Here is a 20014-nt window from a genome sequence, read left to right on the forward strand (position 1 = left end):
TATCTCTCTACTGTCAGTGATAGAAAGCAGAGACAGATCCTAACCAAGTACAGGCTCAGTGACCACAAACTGTCAATCGAAAAGAGAAGACACAAAAAAATCCTGGCAACAAAAAGAAAACATATGTGGTCACTGTTTGACAGGTGAGGCTGAGACAGAGATGCACTTCCTCCTACAATGTACAACATTTGATAAACATTTACTTTAACAAGTTGAACTCGCAGATTTCAAAGCGCTAAATAAGCTCTCAAAATTAAAAATACTCCTAGAAGGAGACATATCTTGCTGGAAAATATATATCAACATGCCACAACCTCAGTGAATGACCTAGACACACACACACACACACACACACACACATTCATAAAAAGAGAGAGAGAGAGAGAGAGAGTCTTCTCTACCACGTGTCTGGTGGATAGCTTGGCGACCCCATTTTAAACCCGGTATGGTCTGTTTTTGGCACAAGTCAGTCTCCTCATTCTCATGTGGTCCAAAGAGACCCCCCATTCATCTTACTATAATGGATGATGAAGGACAAGGCTTGGCAAAGTCTCCCCAACTCCACCCTCCTTTCCTCTTTCCTTTGTCTTAAACCATAATTGATGAGCTTCCTAAAGGCTACTTGTTTTGCTCCCATTTTATTTCTGTTTTTCTTGTCTCAGAAAGCATTAATTGAAGGCAGGGTAGATGCATCTGAGGTGAAGATGCATCACTGGGTAGCGTGAGCTTCAATTGCACCATTATAACACTGTCTGCACTGTTAAGCACTAAAACAGCTGTTGTCTATTGTTCCTGTTTAATTTCAGAAGTAGGAGGTATACAACTCAGGAGTGAGCAGCAAATAGAAGATTTAATTTCAATATAATCTTGGCTGTGATACACTGTGTTGTGTGCAAGAATGCTCTTTATTTGTTTTTTTCAACCAGCACGGTGCATTGTTCAAGTGCAGCTTTCGAGCTTAAGTCCATAGGTCTTTCCTACTGTGGAAAAATAAATAGATAAAAACATTTACCTTTACCTGACATATATGTCCTTTCCCACATGGCTTATCAACAAACACTTGCACAGGAGCTAGTCTGCCTCCTCCCCACTGCTTGGATCCCAGACACTAGTAAAAGGTGGTGAGGCAATATATATTTAGATGGGGCCTATCTAGAGAGCTGCCCTGCAGGACCATTATTTTGAGCTCTGATGACCTTTAATTTGCTGGCAATCTGGCAGAAAGTGCAGAGTGTATGTTATGAGATGGCAGACCCCCCTCTGCTTTGTAAAGGAGAAAGGAAGTTAAGGTGGTGACCCTTTCCAACCTTCAGCCTTTCCGTAGCAAAGTAGTAATAGTGTTTGTCTGACAGCAGGGTAGCTGTGTCCCCAACACATCTGCACCAGGGCCTCGTTAGACTGCTTTACAGTAGTCTGGTTGGTTTACAGGGAAAGTAAACCACTCCATCCACCATCAAACAGATACCATTAAACACACCAAGCTGGTCTTGGTAGCTTGCTTGGAAGCTGGTCAATAGTCAACAGCCAGCACTTGAATTGTTGAAACTGAAAATATTGGCTAAACAAACAAACAAGAAAAAAACACACACCATCCATTTTCAGATTTTCTCAGTGATGCAGTTACTATGATATAGGCATCTGCTGTAACCTTCAAGTTACTTTTGTTAACTGTTGCTTGTGAACCAATGGTGTTAGGGATATGACAGGTGGTCAGGGATAAGTGACGCAAATGGATGTTTTTGTTTCCACATGCAAGCACCTCTTTGTGAGGGTTTCCGTTGCCCCCTTTACCTCTTCTGTTTCCCTCTTTCATAAATGTGAAGCAGGACAATGAGCCTGCTTAAAAAGAGGAAGGCTCAACGAGACTTATGAGAGCAAGTGTGTGAGTCAGCATAAGCATCTGGGAACCAAGCTAATGTCAAGAAATCCAGGGGGAGGCGGGAGGACCAACTGAGTTAACTTATCGGTGCAGAAGGAGCCAACATCTGGCAAGTGTGTCACTGTTGGTTCGATAACGATGCTAAAGACAGAGTAAAGCCTGGACTGAAAAGAATTTTAATTTTTTTTTTACTTCCAATATACCGTGTCAGTGTTTGTCCCTCCTTTGTGTGTAGTGTTTTGAATGTACAAGCTAGAATTGCTTCATTATCCTCCATTAACCTGCAGTGTTTCTCCATTTAGATTTATTATTTTTTGTGCAACAATAACACTCATTAGTATTGCCTAATGAAACTCTAAAAGTCACAATCATTTCTTAATTCACCTATAGTTATAATTATACAACTGCAGTTTTGCAATGTTAGAGTATTTTATTGAGTGGCAATGTAGGCTGTATCTTTCTTCTTTTGAATTTGCTCATAACCCAGTAATTCACTGATATACAGTAACATTGATTTTGCCTCTTTAAAAGGTACACTCTAGTTAATTTTATGTCATAGTTGGTTTACATATTTTATTGATATATGCTGTGGTGTGTGTGTGTGTGTGTTTGTATATATATATATATATATATATATATATATATATATAGACAGACAGACCTTTTTTAAATTGATAAATAAATAATTTAATTTGTAATTGTTTAATTCAAGGGCCTTAAACACTTCACTTGAATTGTATTTCATATCTGTTTGAACCCATAGACAGAATATGGACTTTATTCTGCCATTAAGTCATATTTTGTGTAGTGTTTTAAAATGTATTCATGTGAAGCTAGGGTGAAGAGGACTTATAAGGAGGTGGTTCCTCTTTTTTAAAGCACGGTTGCCTTTTTCTCAGTAATATCAGTCAAAGCTAGTCTCTTTTTCTTATTCTTTCTGTCTATGAAATGTTATCTTTTAAAGGAACTGATCTTTAGTTAGACTTTTTATGCCACACAGTTGCTCAGGTGGCTTTTGACAACTTCTTGCTTCTCAAAACTAAAAACTCAGTATTTGTGTCTGATGGGCAGCACAATTTGCTCCTAGGTTTTTACAACAGCATAGACACGTTTTCCAAATATACACAATATTGTGACATACTATTTGGCAAGAAAAGTAAAACTAACACAGGACAAAATTTTATTTGTATGATAATGTCACTGATGGTATACTTATACAGCCTTCCTGGTGAAATAAGAGTTAGATGATTATAGAACAAAATCATGCAGAAATGAGCTGTGAGCTCACAAATTAAACAAGGAAGCAAGTGACACATGCCTAAAAAATACAGTTAAAGCTATACAGAGGCACTGAAGGGGAGCAAAGAGACTTCCTGCTGGGTGACACAGTCCTGAGTGTGGGCTCCATCTGCACAGTGCTCATCTACACTCATTATGCTGATTAATCACTCTACACCACCCACTTTCAGCCACACGCCAATCACCATTTATCCACATGGACAACTGCACACACATACAGAGTAGAAAGATGTGTTTCCATGCCTTGGGCAATACTAAAAGGAAATGCATCTACCACCTTGCTAATGTTAGAAGGAGTAGGTGATTGTGTACACCTAAAATAAAAGTAAATAAATATTGGAGTTGAAATCGTGAAAGAACAAAAGAAATGTCTTGGAATGAGATGAAATATGATGCAAGATGAAACATACATTGCCTTTGATCAGCCATTGTTTAACTATTAATGTGCTCTTCTAGTTGTTAGTTACCTTTCACAGTTTTGATAGCTTGGTGCCACCTGTTGCCACCACCTTCAATCGAAGGAAAATAAATAAACCAAATTAATTATTACTTTGATCAGTCTCCTAAGAAGGAATTGGAACACACAGACAACTTCTTGCTGATAAATTAAGACATTTATTTATAGCTAAATGCCTACTAATAACTCAGTAAATGAAGCATTAATAAAGAATATATGATGAAGAAATAATCAAACACATGAATACAAGCATGTGATTTAGTTATCAAAACAAACGGCGAGACACTAGGAGCAGCCAGATCTCTAAAGAGAATTATTTTATTCGATTTTCTTCAACTCTTATCACGAAAGTGGATTTTTACTTGTTGAAGCGTTGTTGCAGAGAGGAGACAACTTAGGGCTCCACCATGAAGGAACCCAGCTGCAGGTTACGCTCCCAGGCGACTCTGGAGGCAATGGTTCACAGAGCAGATGAGGACCCGACAGTGGGGCCTACCAGGAAGCCCGGCAGCTTCACTTCAGGGCCGACGGACAGAGGTTCCATCCGAGGAGTTGCTGGCATGGTTCACCCGATTCTCTCAGGTGTAGGGCTGGCAGTACGGCTTCAGTTGAGTGCTTGTGACGTTGTGGCTGAATGTCGAATAAAATTAATCCGGATACACTAACTTCTTCAGCTTGAGTGATTCCGTTGGCTGGCTGGAAACTTACTAGAAAACCTGTGAGGCTTAGTAGTACAAAAATATAAAAAGGCAAGAAGAAACAATTCTTCAGTTTGGTACTGAGGCACTCAGAGGGTTGCTCAGAGAAAGGTTAAATTGTGCACGTACTTTAGGCGAGGAAAGACAAACTTAAAGAAAGATGTCTAAGAAAAACTAAGATAAAATATAAAACGTTTCTTGAGCTCAAGTTGAGGATCAGCCTCACGGACAGAGGTCAGTCAGCTCTTTTTGTCAACTAGCCTAAGTAGACAGAGTTTTGGGTGCAAGAAGGCATTTCGTGCTGAAACCTAGAATGAATATTCATTCCTTTGTTTGGAACTTCTAAGATGGCTGCTCAGGTTCTCTGACTCTTGTGAATTTAATTTAAGTTTTACGTGCAAAAATCACATACTTAAATACATCACTATGGTCACACAATCATGATTTGAGACAGAAAATGGCATATTGGTTATATAAACATTCAGAAACACATAATTTAACCAACACATTTCAGCAGATCAATCAAACATTAACATGACTAATTACTAATTACTAATGACTATTACTAATTATTTAACTGTCAAAACATAATTTTTAACACTATTACTAGGTGGCATAAGGTTAAGGAACACTTACTTTGATCACACAATACAGTATAGTAAGCTACAATCTTACACACATCGTAATTGCAACGGTTAGAGATTTCTGTCCGTTCGTCGCTAGGTGGCAGTGTGGCGTCATGATAAACAAGGTGTTAACTCTATGAATAATAACTTGTTCATCTTAAATCGTACAGATATCTGGGTTGGATTATTCTTCAAGAAAACGTGCTGAGTAATACTGGCTGAATGACTAAATGATTGGACACGTAATTCACATTAATTCAGACTTGGGCTAAAAGGAAGGAACATGACAGTGTTAAGTCACTTCAGGAATGCAATCTTAAATTTATGACAGGGTCTGGCAGACTTCTTATCTCAGGTCATGTCAGGGTGTGAGAGAGAGAAAGAGGGTGTGTGTGTGTGTGTGTGTGAGAGAGAGACAGAGAGGGAGGAAGAGGAGATGTGTTTAGTTTCTTTTGACCCAATCTCCAGCTAGAATAATCAAGAGTCATTTTATTGTCTTCACATCTTACTGTTACTTTGTTATCTTGACAAGACATATATTTCTCGGGGGTGAAAAGTTCATGCGCCTTGTCTGGCAAGTGTCCGACTGGCACTTTTACTATTGGGAGGTGAGAAAGCCAGTCCACAGATCTGCAAAGTTTTATTCAAACCCCCCCTTTGCAAGCCCACAAAGTGGAGAGATGAAAGAGCCAGTTCTGCAGATTGATGAATATCTGGGAGACACTCACCTCTGTTGTGCTCACTACAATTGACACAGGTATCACTATCAGTAGTTAAATATTGTTACACATATTTTATCACAAATGTGGTAAACATGCTGTTGGTTTGATATCCATGCTTTTGTCTTATTGACTGAGCATTTTATCAGTTTATACAAATTGTTAGGCAGTAATGAACACTCCAACCTTGAAAAAGTGATGTACTATACCCGGCAGTTCCGCAAATATCTCCTGTATTCATGTAAACTGATGAAGAGCTCTGATAAACAATGGCTCACTGGTCATGTAGCACTTGATACAAGAGGAAAATAAAACACTTCAAAACTCAGCTCAGTTTACAATTATTTTGCAAAGATGAGTGACAAGCAAGCAGGGAATTGATAAATGGAAGGAATAGTGAAAATTGAAGGAATCAAGGAAGCAAGAGGTGTTCATAATGCATCTAAATCTCTGTAACTCAATCTTATTATCTTCCTTCTCCGTCGACATGTCTAATGTAATGATTTGTCAGCAGAATGTGGCAGTGTGCTGGCCTTGAAGTACCCCTACAATGTGTCACCCTGGCAGAGTGGATAGATAGGAGTTGATTGGCTCTCCTTATTCTGCATTAGGGCCCATCAACGCCTCAGAGATGATGTACACATCCCTGAATGCTGGCAGACAGTCCTGGCTCTCACCATTCATCCAGACTTCATATGAATCCTTGCAATTCAACACTTATTTTCATCTCCATGCACCCAGCGTACAAACATACGCACAGTACATGCAAATGGATAGACAATGTCAGTTATCCCCTCTGTCTTCTAGTCCCTGCGCAATTTTGTCACTTTCATCATCCAGCCAATGAATGTGTATAAGGTGCACATGTGCAAACACACACATTTGCATGCAATCTCTCTCTTGCTCTTTCTCTCTCCACCTCATTTACCTCACAATATTCATAGTGCTGGTGGACAGAGGTCACTTTTGTATATCAGGTCACCTTCATCAAATTCAAAAAGACATCAGAGCAACCCCACTACCATACCCTGTATAACAATCATATGAAGAGGACAATGAAAGACAACAATGAACGTCGGCTCAGTGAAAACAGATTGAGCCTCAGAAAGCTTGGCAAAGGTCTGCTTTTAAAGGGCTGACAGCTTGACAAAGCTATTCATTGCTATTGTTGGCTGGCAACATAAGCAACAAGGGAAGGTTCTGTAGACTTTGTTTGTGTGGGAAAGAATCAGGCACGTGCCCTCTGGGCTTCAGGGCCCTGGTTGCATTGTGTTTGCGTTTAGTTTGGCGCTACAGGACGTCCAGCGCCTCTAGTTGTATTTAGTAGCACCCTGGCTAAGTACATATTCTACCTCACTCGCATTGTTTAAACAATGACGTGGCTATGCCAGTGACCTTGCTGTTATTTACTTAAGTTGGCTCTCTCTTGATGTTTTCATTTTTCTCGTAGTCCCTCACAGCCTCAGCCACAGGGAGAAGGCTTAACTGGCATAATGATGGTAGTTGATCCCATGCCCTTACAGTTCCTGCCAGTGGAACACAAGGAGGTCAAACAATGGCCAGATTATTAATAAACACTTGTAAACTTGAATAGTTTATGGTGTAATCAACTGGTATGGTAGGGGGTTGCTCATAATAGTTCACTGGCAAGATTGCTATGATGTAATAGGCTGAGAGCATAATTTAAAGTGTCTTATTACATTTATTCATTACTATATTACTTGTATTACATTATTTTTGTTATTGCAGTGTCTACTTCCTTAAGATTTCAGAATTGTGTTTTTGTTATGTAGAGCAATGGTCATGTTTTGTCAGTGCTTTACATTAAGGTCAGCAGCAGCAGTAGCTCAGCTGCACATTATTATAAAAGCACATTTCACCATAAGATCCAAAAATGATTAAGATGAGCAGCAACAGTGGAAGTGGAAAGTAATGTAAATAACGTGAAATACATTTTTATTGTATTATCATATATTGATATGTCATTCTCATTATGTTCCAAAGTAGAGAGCAAGATAAGATTTTGAGGTATTTCTGCTTACTGAAGTAACTTTCATTCAAAGTGAAATGTGAATTATTTATAAATCATTTTCACTATTTGGTCGGGAGATTTGTCAGTAAATTACTGTATGTTCTGAAACTGTAGTGACAGTTTAGACCAAATTATTTGCATCAGTTCAATGACAAAATATTTTATTGGGATTTCCTTTTCAAGGTGGCTGAAAACTCGTATTAAGAGCCATCGTAACGGCAGTGGTCCCTGGAAAATTGCTAAATTACTTCAACTGGCTGATAATGTTGTTACTGATGTATTACACATGTTTTGCAATCTCTGGGAGGGACTGTGTCCAAAGGCGTCATTAGGAAGATCTCTTACGAACAGTAGGAGGGATTAAGTGCTATTGGTTTCCAGGAATTCAGATTAAAGCTTAGCAAGTGTACTCTCCAAGCTCTCCATCTTTTGTCTTGCCACTTTTTTCTTATTTTTCTATATTTCTGCTGGACTATCTTGCATTCCCTCGTTGCCTAATTGACACATCTTAGGGAATTCTTATTTGTGATTACAGTTTACAAATTCTTAAATTTCCTACAATACATGCATACCCTGTTCTAATGCCCCCAGGCAAATATAAGCTTTTTAAGGTCTAATCAGCTTTTCTACCTCCATCACGCAAAAGCAGGCCATGGTTCCTCATGCACTATAAATAGTTCAGTGGTTGCAGAGTCCCTGTGATGTCCAATTATGGCCCATTTTTAATTTAACCATGTCACATCAAAGCTTATCACTACATTGACCTCAGTGGATCAGAGCTAATGCATAATCACAAAGGGCTGTATTTAGTGTTGGCAACTTAAGTTGGCCACTGACGCTCAAAAGTTAAATCAAAATATACGCAGTTAAATTATTCGAATTCAGACTTCTGCTGCACAGGAACGTAACTTTATTTAAAATCGCCCACATCCAGTTCATGCCTTCGGGCTTGTCAGGATTTTCTTGTGTTGAGTTTTTTGGGAACACGTTTTTTCCAGTGCACCTAACCTACTATATCTATTTAAAACAAGCACTTGTCTTTAATCCCAAATTGTGCGATGGAAAGACTGTCATGTAAGTTGGTGTGGGTGCAGGGATATTTAATTTATTCACATATCTGGTTTTGTTACTCTTGAGTCAGTTACTGTAACTAAAGCTTGCACTTTTGTGCTTTAAATGTGTTCTATGGATAAAGTCCAATGTTTTAACTATACAACAAGCAATCTTTGTGTTTTAAAAGCACATAAAAGCATTACAGAAGCATGATAAATGGTATTGGCACAAATGTAAATGATGTACATAATTTCTTTGTTTGTTAACCAGCTATGATGGAAAATCATACAGTGTAACACTGAGATTAGGATTATGCCCACAAGCCAAAGGTGGCCTGAACCATTTTCATGTAGCTAAAGAAAGAGAGAGAAGAGAGTAGTGAGTTGACATAGGTAGACATATACACCCACAGATATATTGAGGATTACTTTTAAACAAACAGTAAGAACAGTTTTGTAGGCTGCTGCTGAGCAGCTCTTTTTCCCCACCCCTACCCAGAACATGCCATGTGATCTAGCTGCTTGAAATGAGGGAGTCATCACTAAATGTTTAAGCACGCCCAGTTTTTGGTGTGTGTATGTGTGGTAAGCTTACTCTCGTCAGCGGATGATATGGCCTTGGGGGCTTGTTTTTCGGAATATCAGAGTGACTTCTTAATGTTTAATGTCTGCCAATGTATTTTATATTACCCCATCTCCGTTTCAAAAGGAAATGCTAATGACTAACACTGCACCACCGCTATTCATTTGTAATTAGTATTGCCCTATGTTGTGTGCAAATGCACTAGTAAGAATATCAAAGAAGTGCAGAGAAGTGTCCAGCATCTCTTGTATTTAAACTCAGCATGTCTTAATGAGTAAATGTGTGCACATCATTTTGAACACTTATTCGTTTGACATACAAGGGCTTTTAAGTAAACAGTGGGAAACATTTGTATTCATTTTCTGATTCTGGATGAGCAGTAGAATGTTACATATTAAACCAATATGTGCACATCCTGATACAGCATGGAAATCGAAAGTCAAAATGCTACAATGCTGCAAAAGTGGTTAAACAGGAATTGGTGTAACGGCATGTTGCGCATTTGTATAGTCATACCATATGTAAGGATATATTGATGGGTCAGACTAACACCAGTTTTAACATATATTTCATCTTCCTGACCCTTGAGTTTCTTACTTCAATATAAGTGATATACATGGAAACAGAAGGACCCTCACCTATCTATCTGCATGTTATTTTACAGCATCTCTTTGGTCCCTCTTTTTCTCTGTGGTTGATTTTGATGGTTGATTTAATACATATTTCCACTTCCAATAAAGTGATAATGATGGAGCTTCTAACTATATGTATACTATCACTTATTTTATGAGTTCTTGTTTCCTACGGCCACAATATCATGACTCAAATAATTGTTTCTTTCCTTCAAAAACAAGTTATTATTACAGGCTTTTTGTGGTGTATGTCTGCCTTCCCTACCTGGGAAATTAAATGTTCTGTTTTTGTATGCACCCTCATATAAATTTAAAAAATTGTGATGACAAAACTGACAAAACTGTCCAACATTAGAGAGGAGAAGAGTTTGGCAAAAATGCAAATTATGCAGTGACTACTTTTGTTTTTTACTATTATGTCATATGAACACAAATAAGTAATAGCTATAACACATACACATCATACCTTCCACATAAACTTTATATATTTGCACCCTGTTTGTTAAAGAAGCTCTATACAGTTTGGCCATTCAGGAAATGCATACATGGATATTCTCTCCAATTATTGTCAGATATACAGTATACGTATATATTTAAAAAATAATGTTCCCTTCCTTTTAAATTGTAGCAAATTACATAGTGTGTCACATACAATTCTAATACATGCTGACTAGGTTGTCTCACAGTAAACACCAGCATTGTCAGCTTTCGGCTTTGCACTACTTCTCTTCACCTCACCATGGCAACAACCTTTCCGCCATGTCTCACAAGAGTCTTCCGTACAAGCCTTGCTTGTTATTATTGTTTATCTCTCTTGTCAATCACCCAGATCACCACGATGCTCATCCATATGCATGAGCCCATCATTACACATGGTAGCCCATTGGCTGCGGGGCCTGGCAGTGCCCATTGCCAGCCTTTGTTCTCTGCTGTAACAACAGGTGATTGTAGCAGCCTGGCACATTGTACGGCATCATTTGCATGCTGTAAAAGTGCACATGTGGGGCAAGGCGATAAGTATGGCTGTGCATTGGGCCTGTTGGATTAGAGTTTAAGCAGGAGAAACGGGGTCCCCCTTGGGCTTAATTGTGGTGTATTTTGGCACACAGCACATAACTCTTCTGCATCAAATGCTAATTTAACAATAAAATGTGAAATACATTATGCTGATTTGGGAGGGTTGGAAAAATAAGACAGAAAAATAGAAGTATTGAGTAAACAAAGCAAAGGCAGGGCAAAGAGAGGCTTGGCTTGGTACAATATCAAATGTGCTTCAGAAATTGATGGCCAGGACCCAAGGTACCACATGTACTTTTCACTGATCATCACCACGCTGCTGATCTCAGGGTCCAAGCTAGGTACTCTGTCCTTGAATATCGATTAAAAGCACACATACACACACACACACACTCTCAAATGCATACACACAAGCAAGTTAATGCAAAATACAGCACAACAGTTACATTTTGATTAGGTAGAGTCCATGCAGCTTCTCCTCAGGCACACTGTGTGCTGTATTTTCTTAACCGAGTAAAAATTTTCTGTTTTCACTCTCCAATTCAGTGTCTTTGTTTCTGTGACAGATGGCACATCACTCACAGAGACGCTCTCAGACAGCAAACTCCACAAACTAAATTTCTATTACTGTTTTGCATGCTAGCTCTCTTCTTATTTGATTGACAGTCTCATCATATACCAGCACCGTATTAGGATGACTGTATGAGGCATTGTAAAAGAAGAATATTCGCAAATTAGAGAGAATTTCAATGCAGTGCAGTAAAGTTAATCCCATTTTTCCACCTTGACAAGTTTGTTTTTTAGCAAATGTTCTGCATATAGATTGCCTTCATGTGTTAGGTAAAAACAGTTTGGTCAAAATTTCAAATATCATGAATGAATATATGTGCATTCACATTTTAAAGCAGATTTCCCTTTCAGTTATTATATAAAAGTTAGATTCATCTGTAAGTCCTGAGGGCTCACAACATGTTCAGGTGAGGGTGGAATAAGCTTTCAGAAACATTTTATCTCTTGCTGTCTGTTTTATTTAGTTTATTTCTTTTCTGTCTCTAGAACAGTTACTCTTCTTTGTTTTTGTCTCTTTCTTTACCAAATGCTATCGCTCTGTTTATCTCTTTTCTTTCTCTACATGAACCCTTTCTTTGCCTTGTTAATTTCCCTCTTAATCCTGCTTCACACCTTTCATTGTAAATGTAAGTTCCCAGGTGTGCACATTTAAAAAAATCCTCCATATTTCCTTCTAAAAGACAAATTTAATGTCACAGTAAGTCTGTCAGGTTTTCCAGCCCCAACCCTCAAATTAATCCCTCCCCTCTCTATCTCTCTCTCAACCTTTTTTTCCTCTCTCTCACTGTGTTTGTGTCTTTCTGTCAGACTGCACTTCTCATTTAGTTTAATGCGATTTTGGAATCTGTCACACTCAGTTTGTTGCCTGTCAGCCTGTCACTGTAGCTTTGCTCATAGTGAGATTTGAGGTGTTTGTGTGGTTTGGCAGGGTGTAGATTCTGTAAGACTACAACAGCCTGTATGACTGATGTTCATTGTTTAACATATTTACCTGTGAGACGAGATTTCCCTTTTGGTGTTGTTGTTTGTTCTTTGTTTTCTCTCGTAAATTCATATCTAATATTGAGGTTAAATGTTGAAAACGTCTACTTATATTAATGAAGGTTTTATAAGATAAAACCTGCATTGCAATTGTAAATGCTTTACATATTATTCCAAATGAAACTGAATCTTAAAAATCTAAGAAATATTAAATTTGGAAGGTACTGCACTCCATTTTACCGAGCATTATCTGTCAAAACTGTACCCATTCTCGTAAACAAAAACACAACTTGATAGCCTTTGTTCCACATTTTCAGTTTGCAGTTCTTTGGTAGTAACCTTTTGTTTAAGATGGATGCTGTGTACACCCACCAACGATTGTGCAAAGTTACTTTTTTCTCTTTTGACTCTTAAGCTTGGTTTGAAAAAAAAAAACTTTTGAAATTTCACATATGTTTTTTGGACCTGTCAAGCATTGGTTTGAGAAGTAAGGCTTGCAGAATGTTGAGAAGTCTTTTTGTCTGTCTATTATTTTCTTATTGATTCAAACTGAAATCTTCACTGATTTGCCATGAGCAAGGTAGGGAGCCTGCTGAGGTGTCACGGTAGAGAGATGGCAGTCCCATCTTATTCTTCATCACAAAGTATGGGCAAAATACCGTCTCTACCGTTTCTCTGTCTCCCAAAATTGAGAAGAAAATCAATTAATAGGAGAAAATCACATCTGTCAAGCACATGGCAGATATGGCTCCTCTTCTGTCTTTGTTGTAAACCTCCCATAGGCCTAGTAGAGAGGAACACAGTTTACTCAGATCATCTTTCAGACATCAGGTGATTCTCCCTCTTTTCTCCTTTTATTTAACCCAGCTTAATAAAGACTTTATTGCTCTGAGAAAACCTTTATCGATTAACTCAGACTACATCTTAACATTTCTTGGTTTTCTTTATCATTTTCACTTTACTGTTGGGAATATGCTTTTCTGTCTCTAAGTATATTTCACAAGGTAAGATAGTAGGTGTGGTAGATGTTACAAGTCCTGCTCCACACAACAAAGAAAGACACTCAAAAAAAAGAGGTAAGGTTACAATTCAACTTGGCTTAACATACATTTATTTACATACAATATTTAATTTTATCATTAACCGCAAAGTGGTAGAACCCTATTGAGTTTGTGCCCGGTTTGTTATTATTTTTCTGCCGAATAATCTCAAACTATCTTCGCAAAGGGCGGGGCTTAGCATAAAATTGGCCATAACTCATTAACGATCTGTCCAATCATCACAAATCTTGGGCGATATCTTCAGTCCTTGTTTGGGAGTAGCCTTATCAAAGCAGTTTGAGCCTGACCCATAGGGGGCGCTACAAATGCCAAAAAAGTGAACCTCAAAACCTGGTAGACAGAATTTCACCAAATTTGGTGTGCATGTTCTGGGGGCAAGTATTAACTGAAATATGAAGTACCATATTGATCCATCTGATGAAGGGGGGACAAACTAGCTGAAGTGACTTTGCTCGGATAATAATGGAGCCTGAAACCCACTCGTTGCTGCCTGCAACTTTGATTTTGGCCAATCGTACTTCCTTCCGTTGAGCAAAAAAAGGTTTGAACTCACACATTGCCGCCTGCGGCTATATTTTTATTATTGTTGTCCAGAAATGATCCTTGATTCCATATGTGGAATAGTGCACACTTTTACTGACGTTGATTGTTTTCTGAATATCAAAGCGTTTGAGCATTTTTACTTTGCACTACATCAGCACCTGCTGTTTTTAACAGCATGCAATGCTGTAAACTGCTTGATTAAGTTTATGCCTAATACCCCCCTTTAAACTGTATTAACTTGGCATGGGTTCACAGATGCTGTTAAACTGTGAACTTGATTTGCTGGAAGCTAGTTGACAGCAGCAGAGATCAAAGTATGGAAGTGAAAGCCCTACAGATACCGTCATCCTCTGCAAATGTTTAGTGAACCGTAACCTCTGCAAATGTTTAGTGAACTGTAATCTGTATCTCACTACTTTTACACTCTCCTTCACCCTTGCAACTGCTTCCATTCCTCAAGTACACAACTTTCACAGTCTGGGTAGCAGTAGTGGAATTATTTCACCAATATTTACTATAGTTATTATTTTTTTTTTGTATACTCTGTATGTACCAAAAATGTACAATTCCAGGTTAATGTGAGGGGAAAACACCAGTAACATTGTGAGGTTCTTGAGTTGACCTGTACCTGTAAATCTAAATAAATTGAGTATTGTGTGCAATGAAATCCTAATCTTTTTCAGAATAAGCTAACAACCAAAAACAATTTGCTTCACATTAATGTTATGGTTATTCTTTAAATTGAAATTTTGACAGGCAGGCATGGATTGTGTGTTCACATGTTTTCACACTGAAATAAATTGTGTGCTAGTGTATGTTTTATTGGACTACGGTTGTCCCTGACAAAGATTAATTGATTCTGATTTGTCAAACTCAGCACAAGGTTGATTGACAGTTGAAACATATATTTTAATGTTCACTCAACATAAAAATATGTTTAATGTTGAGTGAAACAATTTATAAATGGCAATTTTTGGAAGTCTGATAAAGATATGCATAAAATATATACTACTTGAACTTTGAAAAGCTTTTGAACTGTGAGAGTCAGCAGTCTAATAATACATCTAGAAATTAAGGCCATAACTGTTGTTTGAATGTTGGGGCAACTAAAATGCACATACCCTGAGAGAATTTCTGAGGAAACAATAAAACTACCTACTGAAAAGAGCACAGCACTGAAAAGGAATCCATGTACACTGGTTGCACATTTTGACTTGGGTTTTGACAGAAGTGCAATCGATATACGGTTCTGTTGACATGTTAAGTCATAAAATTTTGGGGGACATTTTGTGTTGGTTAAGATATTGTACGTACCTTTTTTGGCTAAACTAAACCTGTGTTGAAGTCGTTTGTGACTTCAATCATTCAAGCCAATTCAGAAAAGTAAATTAATCACATTGTATCTACAACAAAACATGGTGGAAGGGCAGTGAGGTAGCCTCATTTTCCACTCATATCAACAGTCTAATGCATATCGTCACTAAATTTACCATAAAATGTATTTGTATTTTCCAGCAAATGTACAGTATACATTTACCAATTATTGAATATATTAATTTCTTTCACACATTCAGCCTACAATCAGCTTTTTATTTTGACAAGGAGATACTTAGCAGGATTTATGAGGTTTTAACCTGAACAACCAAATTTTGCTGTTGATATTTTGTTGGATTGCTGTATCTTGGCAAATGTACTGATATGTATTGCCTTCATCTTCGCCCAAGGCAGTAAATGAATGTGTAGTGTTGCTAGTATACTTCCAGTAATCTCTCCTAGACTGCTGTGTGTGTCTGGTGGCCTGTGGTGAGGAGTCTGGCCCAGCATCATCACCAAGTCCCCCACATTGCCACACATATGGTGCTGCCTTTGTGTCAATTGTGCTCTATGGGATTCCTAATAATTAACAAGATGACAGACAAATGAAATGACAAGCACAAGGTGGATTCTACTTTCTATTACCTAGTCTTCTGTCTGTGTTTTTTAGATGTATGCATCTGTAGCATTTTGAAATGTTTTATAATGATTTCACCTCTTTCGAAACATTAAATCCACTCCCAATTTAATTGCAAAGTCCTCCACTTTGAAAATGGTAAATCCAATAAATGGTCTTAGTTCTGTGTGTATGTATGTTTTTATATGTCGCCATGGATTTCTGCATGCTTAAGTCACTGACAAGTATTAAAAGCATAACTTCACTGCAGAAAGAAACATACGATATTAGAAATGGGCTGAAAGACATTTACCAACAAAGACTCTGCTAAGGACACTTTTCCTTCATGTTTATACTATGCCAAACCAGACTCAACTCAAATGGAAAGGCGCTATAAAAGACTTACTGTACAGTGGTGAAAACATACCCCTAATTATTCATCTTAATACACATTTTAAGATGCATTGACTACATAAAAAGCAAATTATCATCAAGTGGTTCCCAAGAAGTCAAAATAGATGTTTGTGTTTTTATCACATATGTCTTGCGCTATATGTCACCTATACGCCTATATCTGGCCCAACAATGACAAAAAAAAGACGCCGGAGCAGAGTGTTTCTGGGGGCCTCACTGATTACTGTACAAAAACACAACTTTATAACTTTATTCACTGATTTAGGTGAATAAAGATAATATCAGTTCAAGTTTTAACTGCAACTAAAACCTACATTTCTGAAGAAAAATTATAAAAATCCTTTCTTTTTGCCACTTCTTTATGAAAAAAAGTCATGAGGTATATGAAACAGCATCAGGAAGAGTTTCTTTATGAAAGTTCATGAGTGAATGAAACATTAGCTTTGTGTTCAATACAGTATATCCATTGCTCTGAACCAAAAGGGAACAAAAAAGGAAAACAATGTGCCCAGTCATCATTTAACTCCAATATATAAATCCATCCTTACAAATCCAATTACACAAATATGTTTTTTATTTTTTTATATAATCAACAATCCTTTCTGCTTCTGCTGATATGATCAAAAGCAGTCATTATCATGGCACCATTGCTTGCTGCAGACCCTAATTGGAGCTTCAGCAAAAAGCAAGCAACATTTGATATAATGGCTCCCTCCCAAATAGGAATGCCAGGCCAGCATTATGGCTTACTTTTTATATTGCTGAATTCCCTGTGGGAAGGACAGAGATGTCATCATTAGTGGGCAGTAGACTCTGGCCGCAGTGCCTGCGATAGCTACAGAGGTCTATAGAGTGGTCAGCCAGGTCTGTGGCCCAGTAGCAGTGTCTACTCTGTTTTCCCTGTCTGGGTTCCCATCTGGCCACATGACCCTGCGCCAGTCTGCTCCCACTGAATAAATTTGGGGAGCTAATGAGGAAGGAAGCTTTGTGAAGACCTGGAAAAGGGCACTTCTTCTTCTCCTCTGAGAAAAAGAGGGAAAAGTCGCTGTGGTCAATTTTATTAACTTGGCTGACCTTCACACAAACAATTAACATTTACAGAAAACACAGCCCCTTCCATTATCTTACTCATCTCCGTCTCAATCTTCAACCTCACCACCAGCAGCATCATCTGCTCCTGCAAGGGAAATCTAACAGAAAAGTAGAAATACATGCAATGGTTTTGCCATTAATTTGCTAAGACAATTGCAAGGTGATGTGGATTATGCAGTAGAGGGTGAGTTATCTGAAGGCTCCTGACATGTTTGGTAATTGGCTAAGGGCCACCACTGTCACAGTAAAAAGCCACAGTGAAGCAGTAATGATGTGACCATGTCTACTTATCCTACTACTGATTGAAATCTGGTCAAATTAAGATAAATATGAGATGAAAACCGTTTTCTTTGAAGAACCCAAAGGAAGTTTTACATATAATCGGTATTAATTTACAAATGTATGACAAGCCTTACATGAGTACTTGTTCTTCCATGGTTCTTCCAAATGTATCCAAGGGTGCATAGTAGTTTAATGTTTGTAATGTCTGATATGAATAAACTGTGTCTATAAAAAGTTATTTTTCAAAATCTAAGCTAACCAGGTAAGTTGAGTAGGAACACACTCAGCAGCTTTGCTTGTATGGACTCTCTTCTCCTCCTACTGTGTAAGGTACCCTGTCATTCTTGTCTGTGAGGTGATTTTTATCCTGACATGGACAGAAAACAAGATTTGCATTAACAGTAGCTCTCTGTGTGTGTGTGTGTGTGTGTGTGTGTGTGTGTGTGTGTGTGTGCTCTCCCATTTGTAGAACCTGATAAAGAACCTGCCAGAGCAGAAAGAGCTGAATGCACTAGCGGAACTAAAGGGTGAATATGAAGAGCTAGTGGAGTCGGAGCAGTTTGGTATTGTGGTGAGTATAATTTCCTGGTGACTACTGGATCGCCCCAAGAGAACACACAGTATACACAATCATTCTCCCAGTCGGCTATAGTCAAACGCTTGCAAGCATGCACAGTTGAGAAATTCAATGTTTTCTTCATTACTCACTCTTTCTGTCTCTCCATACCTCACACACACTCCACTTTTACACTTTTGTCTGTCTTCCTCCAGCATTGTTGTATACACAATTTTGTGGGGGACTGTTGGATTTGGACAGCGGTTTAGCAAGGGACCAGGAAATTAAGAAATGTATTATATAGTAGGATACATCCCCAAGAGTTGCAGTAATGTTTAATTAAAACATCTAACAATATAGAGGGCATATTTAATAAGTAAAAATTTGGTAACCCAACTTCAAAATGGCAGAGGCTATGATTTATAAAAAAAAAGAAGCACTTTTGACTCTAGCAAAGAACACTTCAATCGTTTTTTGATTAGGATTCGGCATCAAGAATTCATTGAATGCCATATTTTTGATATCAACTGTCAATGTTGTCTCATGATAAAATCATACCCCAAGGCTATGAATCCTGCCTGTAATAAAGTTCTTTGAAAAGCATGCCGCTGTAGTCAGCCAGCTTGGTGATGTTTCCCAATCCTCTCATCGATTTACAATGACCAGCCAAAGATCTATCTTTTGCAACAATAGGATAAATAACGCTGTGGGTAACATATTGTAGTCTTGGAGTACAGGCTTCAGAGTGTAATATCTTGTTTCAGTCATCAGAAGATACTAGGTATTCACCAGACAAATATCTAATGATTAGCAAGTAAACACTGAACATTTATAGCCCAATCTATTGACCTAATTGAAGTTTTTAAGTTAATGATGAAAAAAACCCAAACTATTCTTGTGTATTCTTGTCCCCCATCAACCTGTTTTTATCCAGCAACCTGTGTTTCACACATAATCAGACTTTTACCTTTAGATGTGTCAACTATGCACTGACAACTTGACATACTACTTTTTCACACCGGCCTGTGTTCTTCTCCGGCCTGTGGGAATGGTATGGAGTGTGACTGAAAAGGCAGAGTTGCACTGTAAATCAGTTGTAGAAGAAGGGAAGTACATCATCAAGCTGTTCTGACCTTTCCACTTAGTTACAGCTGTAATTACTTTTTAATTAACTGCTCTTGCCATCCATTTACCAAGTGAATACCCAGCACTTTAGTAAACTGTAAAATTAAGTGTTAACTTTAAACTTAACTTTACAACAAGATCATAGAGGTACATTACACAGTTTTCCAAAAGAAATGTTCAATTAGACCCAAGGGTCACAGATGTGCTCCATCTCCCTAGCTATTCTTTTTATTCGCTGAAGGCTTTTTTGCATATCTCTTTTAGGAGATGTAATAAAGCAGGGGGTGGCAGTTACCCTCGTGATCTCACCAATTTTATGATCATATACCTCCCCACTGATGAAGCAGCTCCTCAATGCAGAGCTATTTAGTTCAACTGGGAAATAAGCCATGTTCAAGCTTTTCTCTGGCAGAGCTGTCACCAACATACTCGCTTTCATTGTGATTTCTCCTTATTGTATACAAAT

The 20014-nt window shown here is 38.1% G+C and overlaps 1 protein-coding gene across 1 annotated transcript in view; it reads left to right on the forward strand.

The window, feature by feature from the left end:
• Positions 1 to 20014, forward strand: part of diaph2 (diaphanous-related formin 2) — a 372579-nt gene that overhangs the window by 211953 nt on the left and 140612 nt on the right. Inside the window, exon 22 of the mRNA XM_044206253.1 lies at positions 18337 to 18438. Coding sequence (XP_044062188.1) covers positions 18337 to 18438 — 102 coding nt within the window. The remainder of the gene's footprint in view (positions 1 to 18336; positions 18439 to 20014) is intronic.

This window comes from Siniperca chuatsi, linkage group LG8 (assembly GCF_020085105.1).
Source record: "Siniperca chuatsi isolate FFG_IHB_CAS linkage group LG8, ASM2008510v1, whole genome shotgun sequence".
Classification (NCBI taxonomy): domain Eukaryota; kingdom Metazoa; phylum Chordata; class Actinopteri; order Centrarchiformes; family Sinipercidae; genus Siniperca; species Siniperca chuatsi.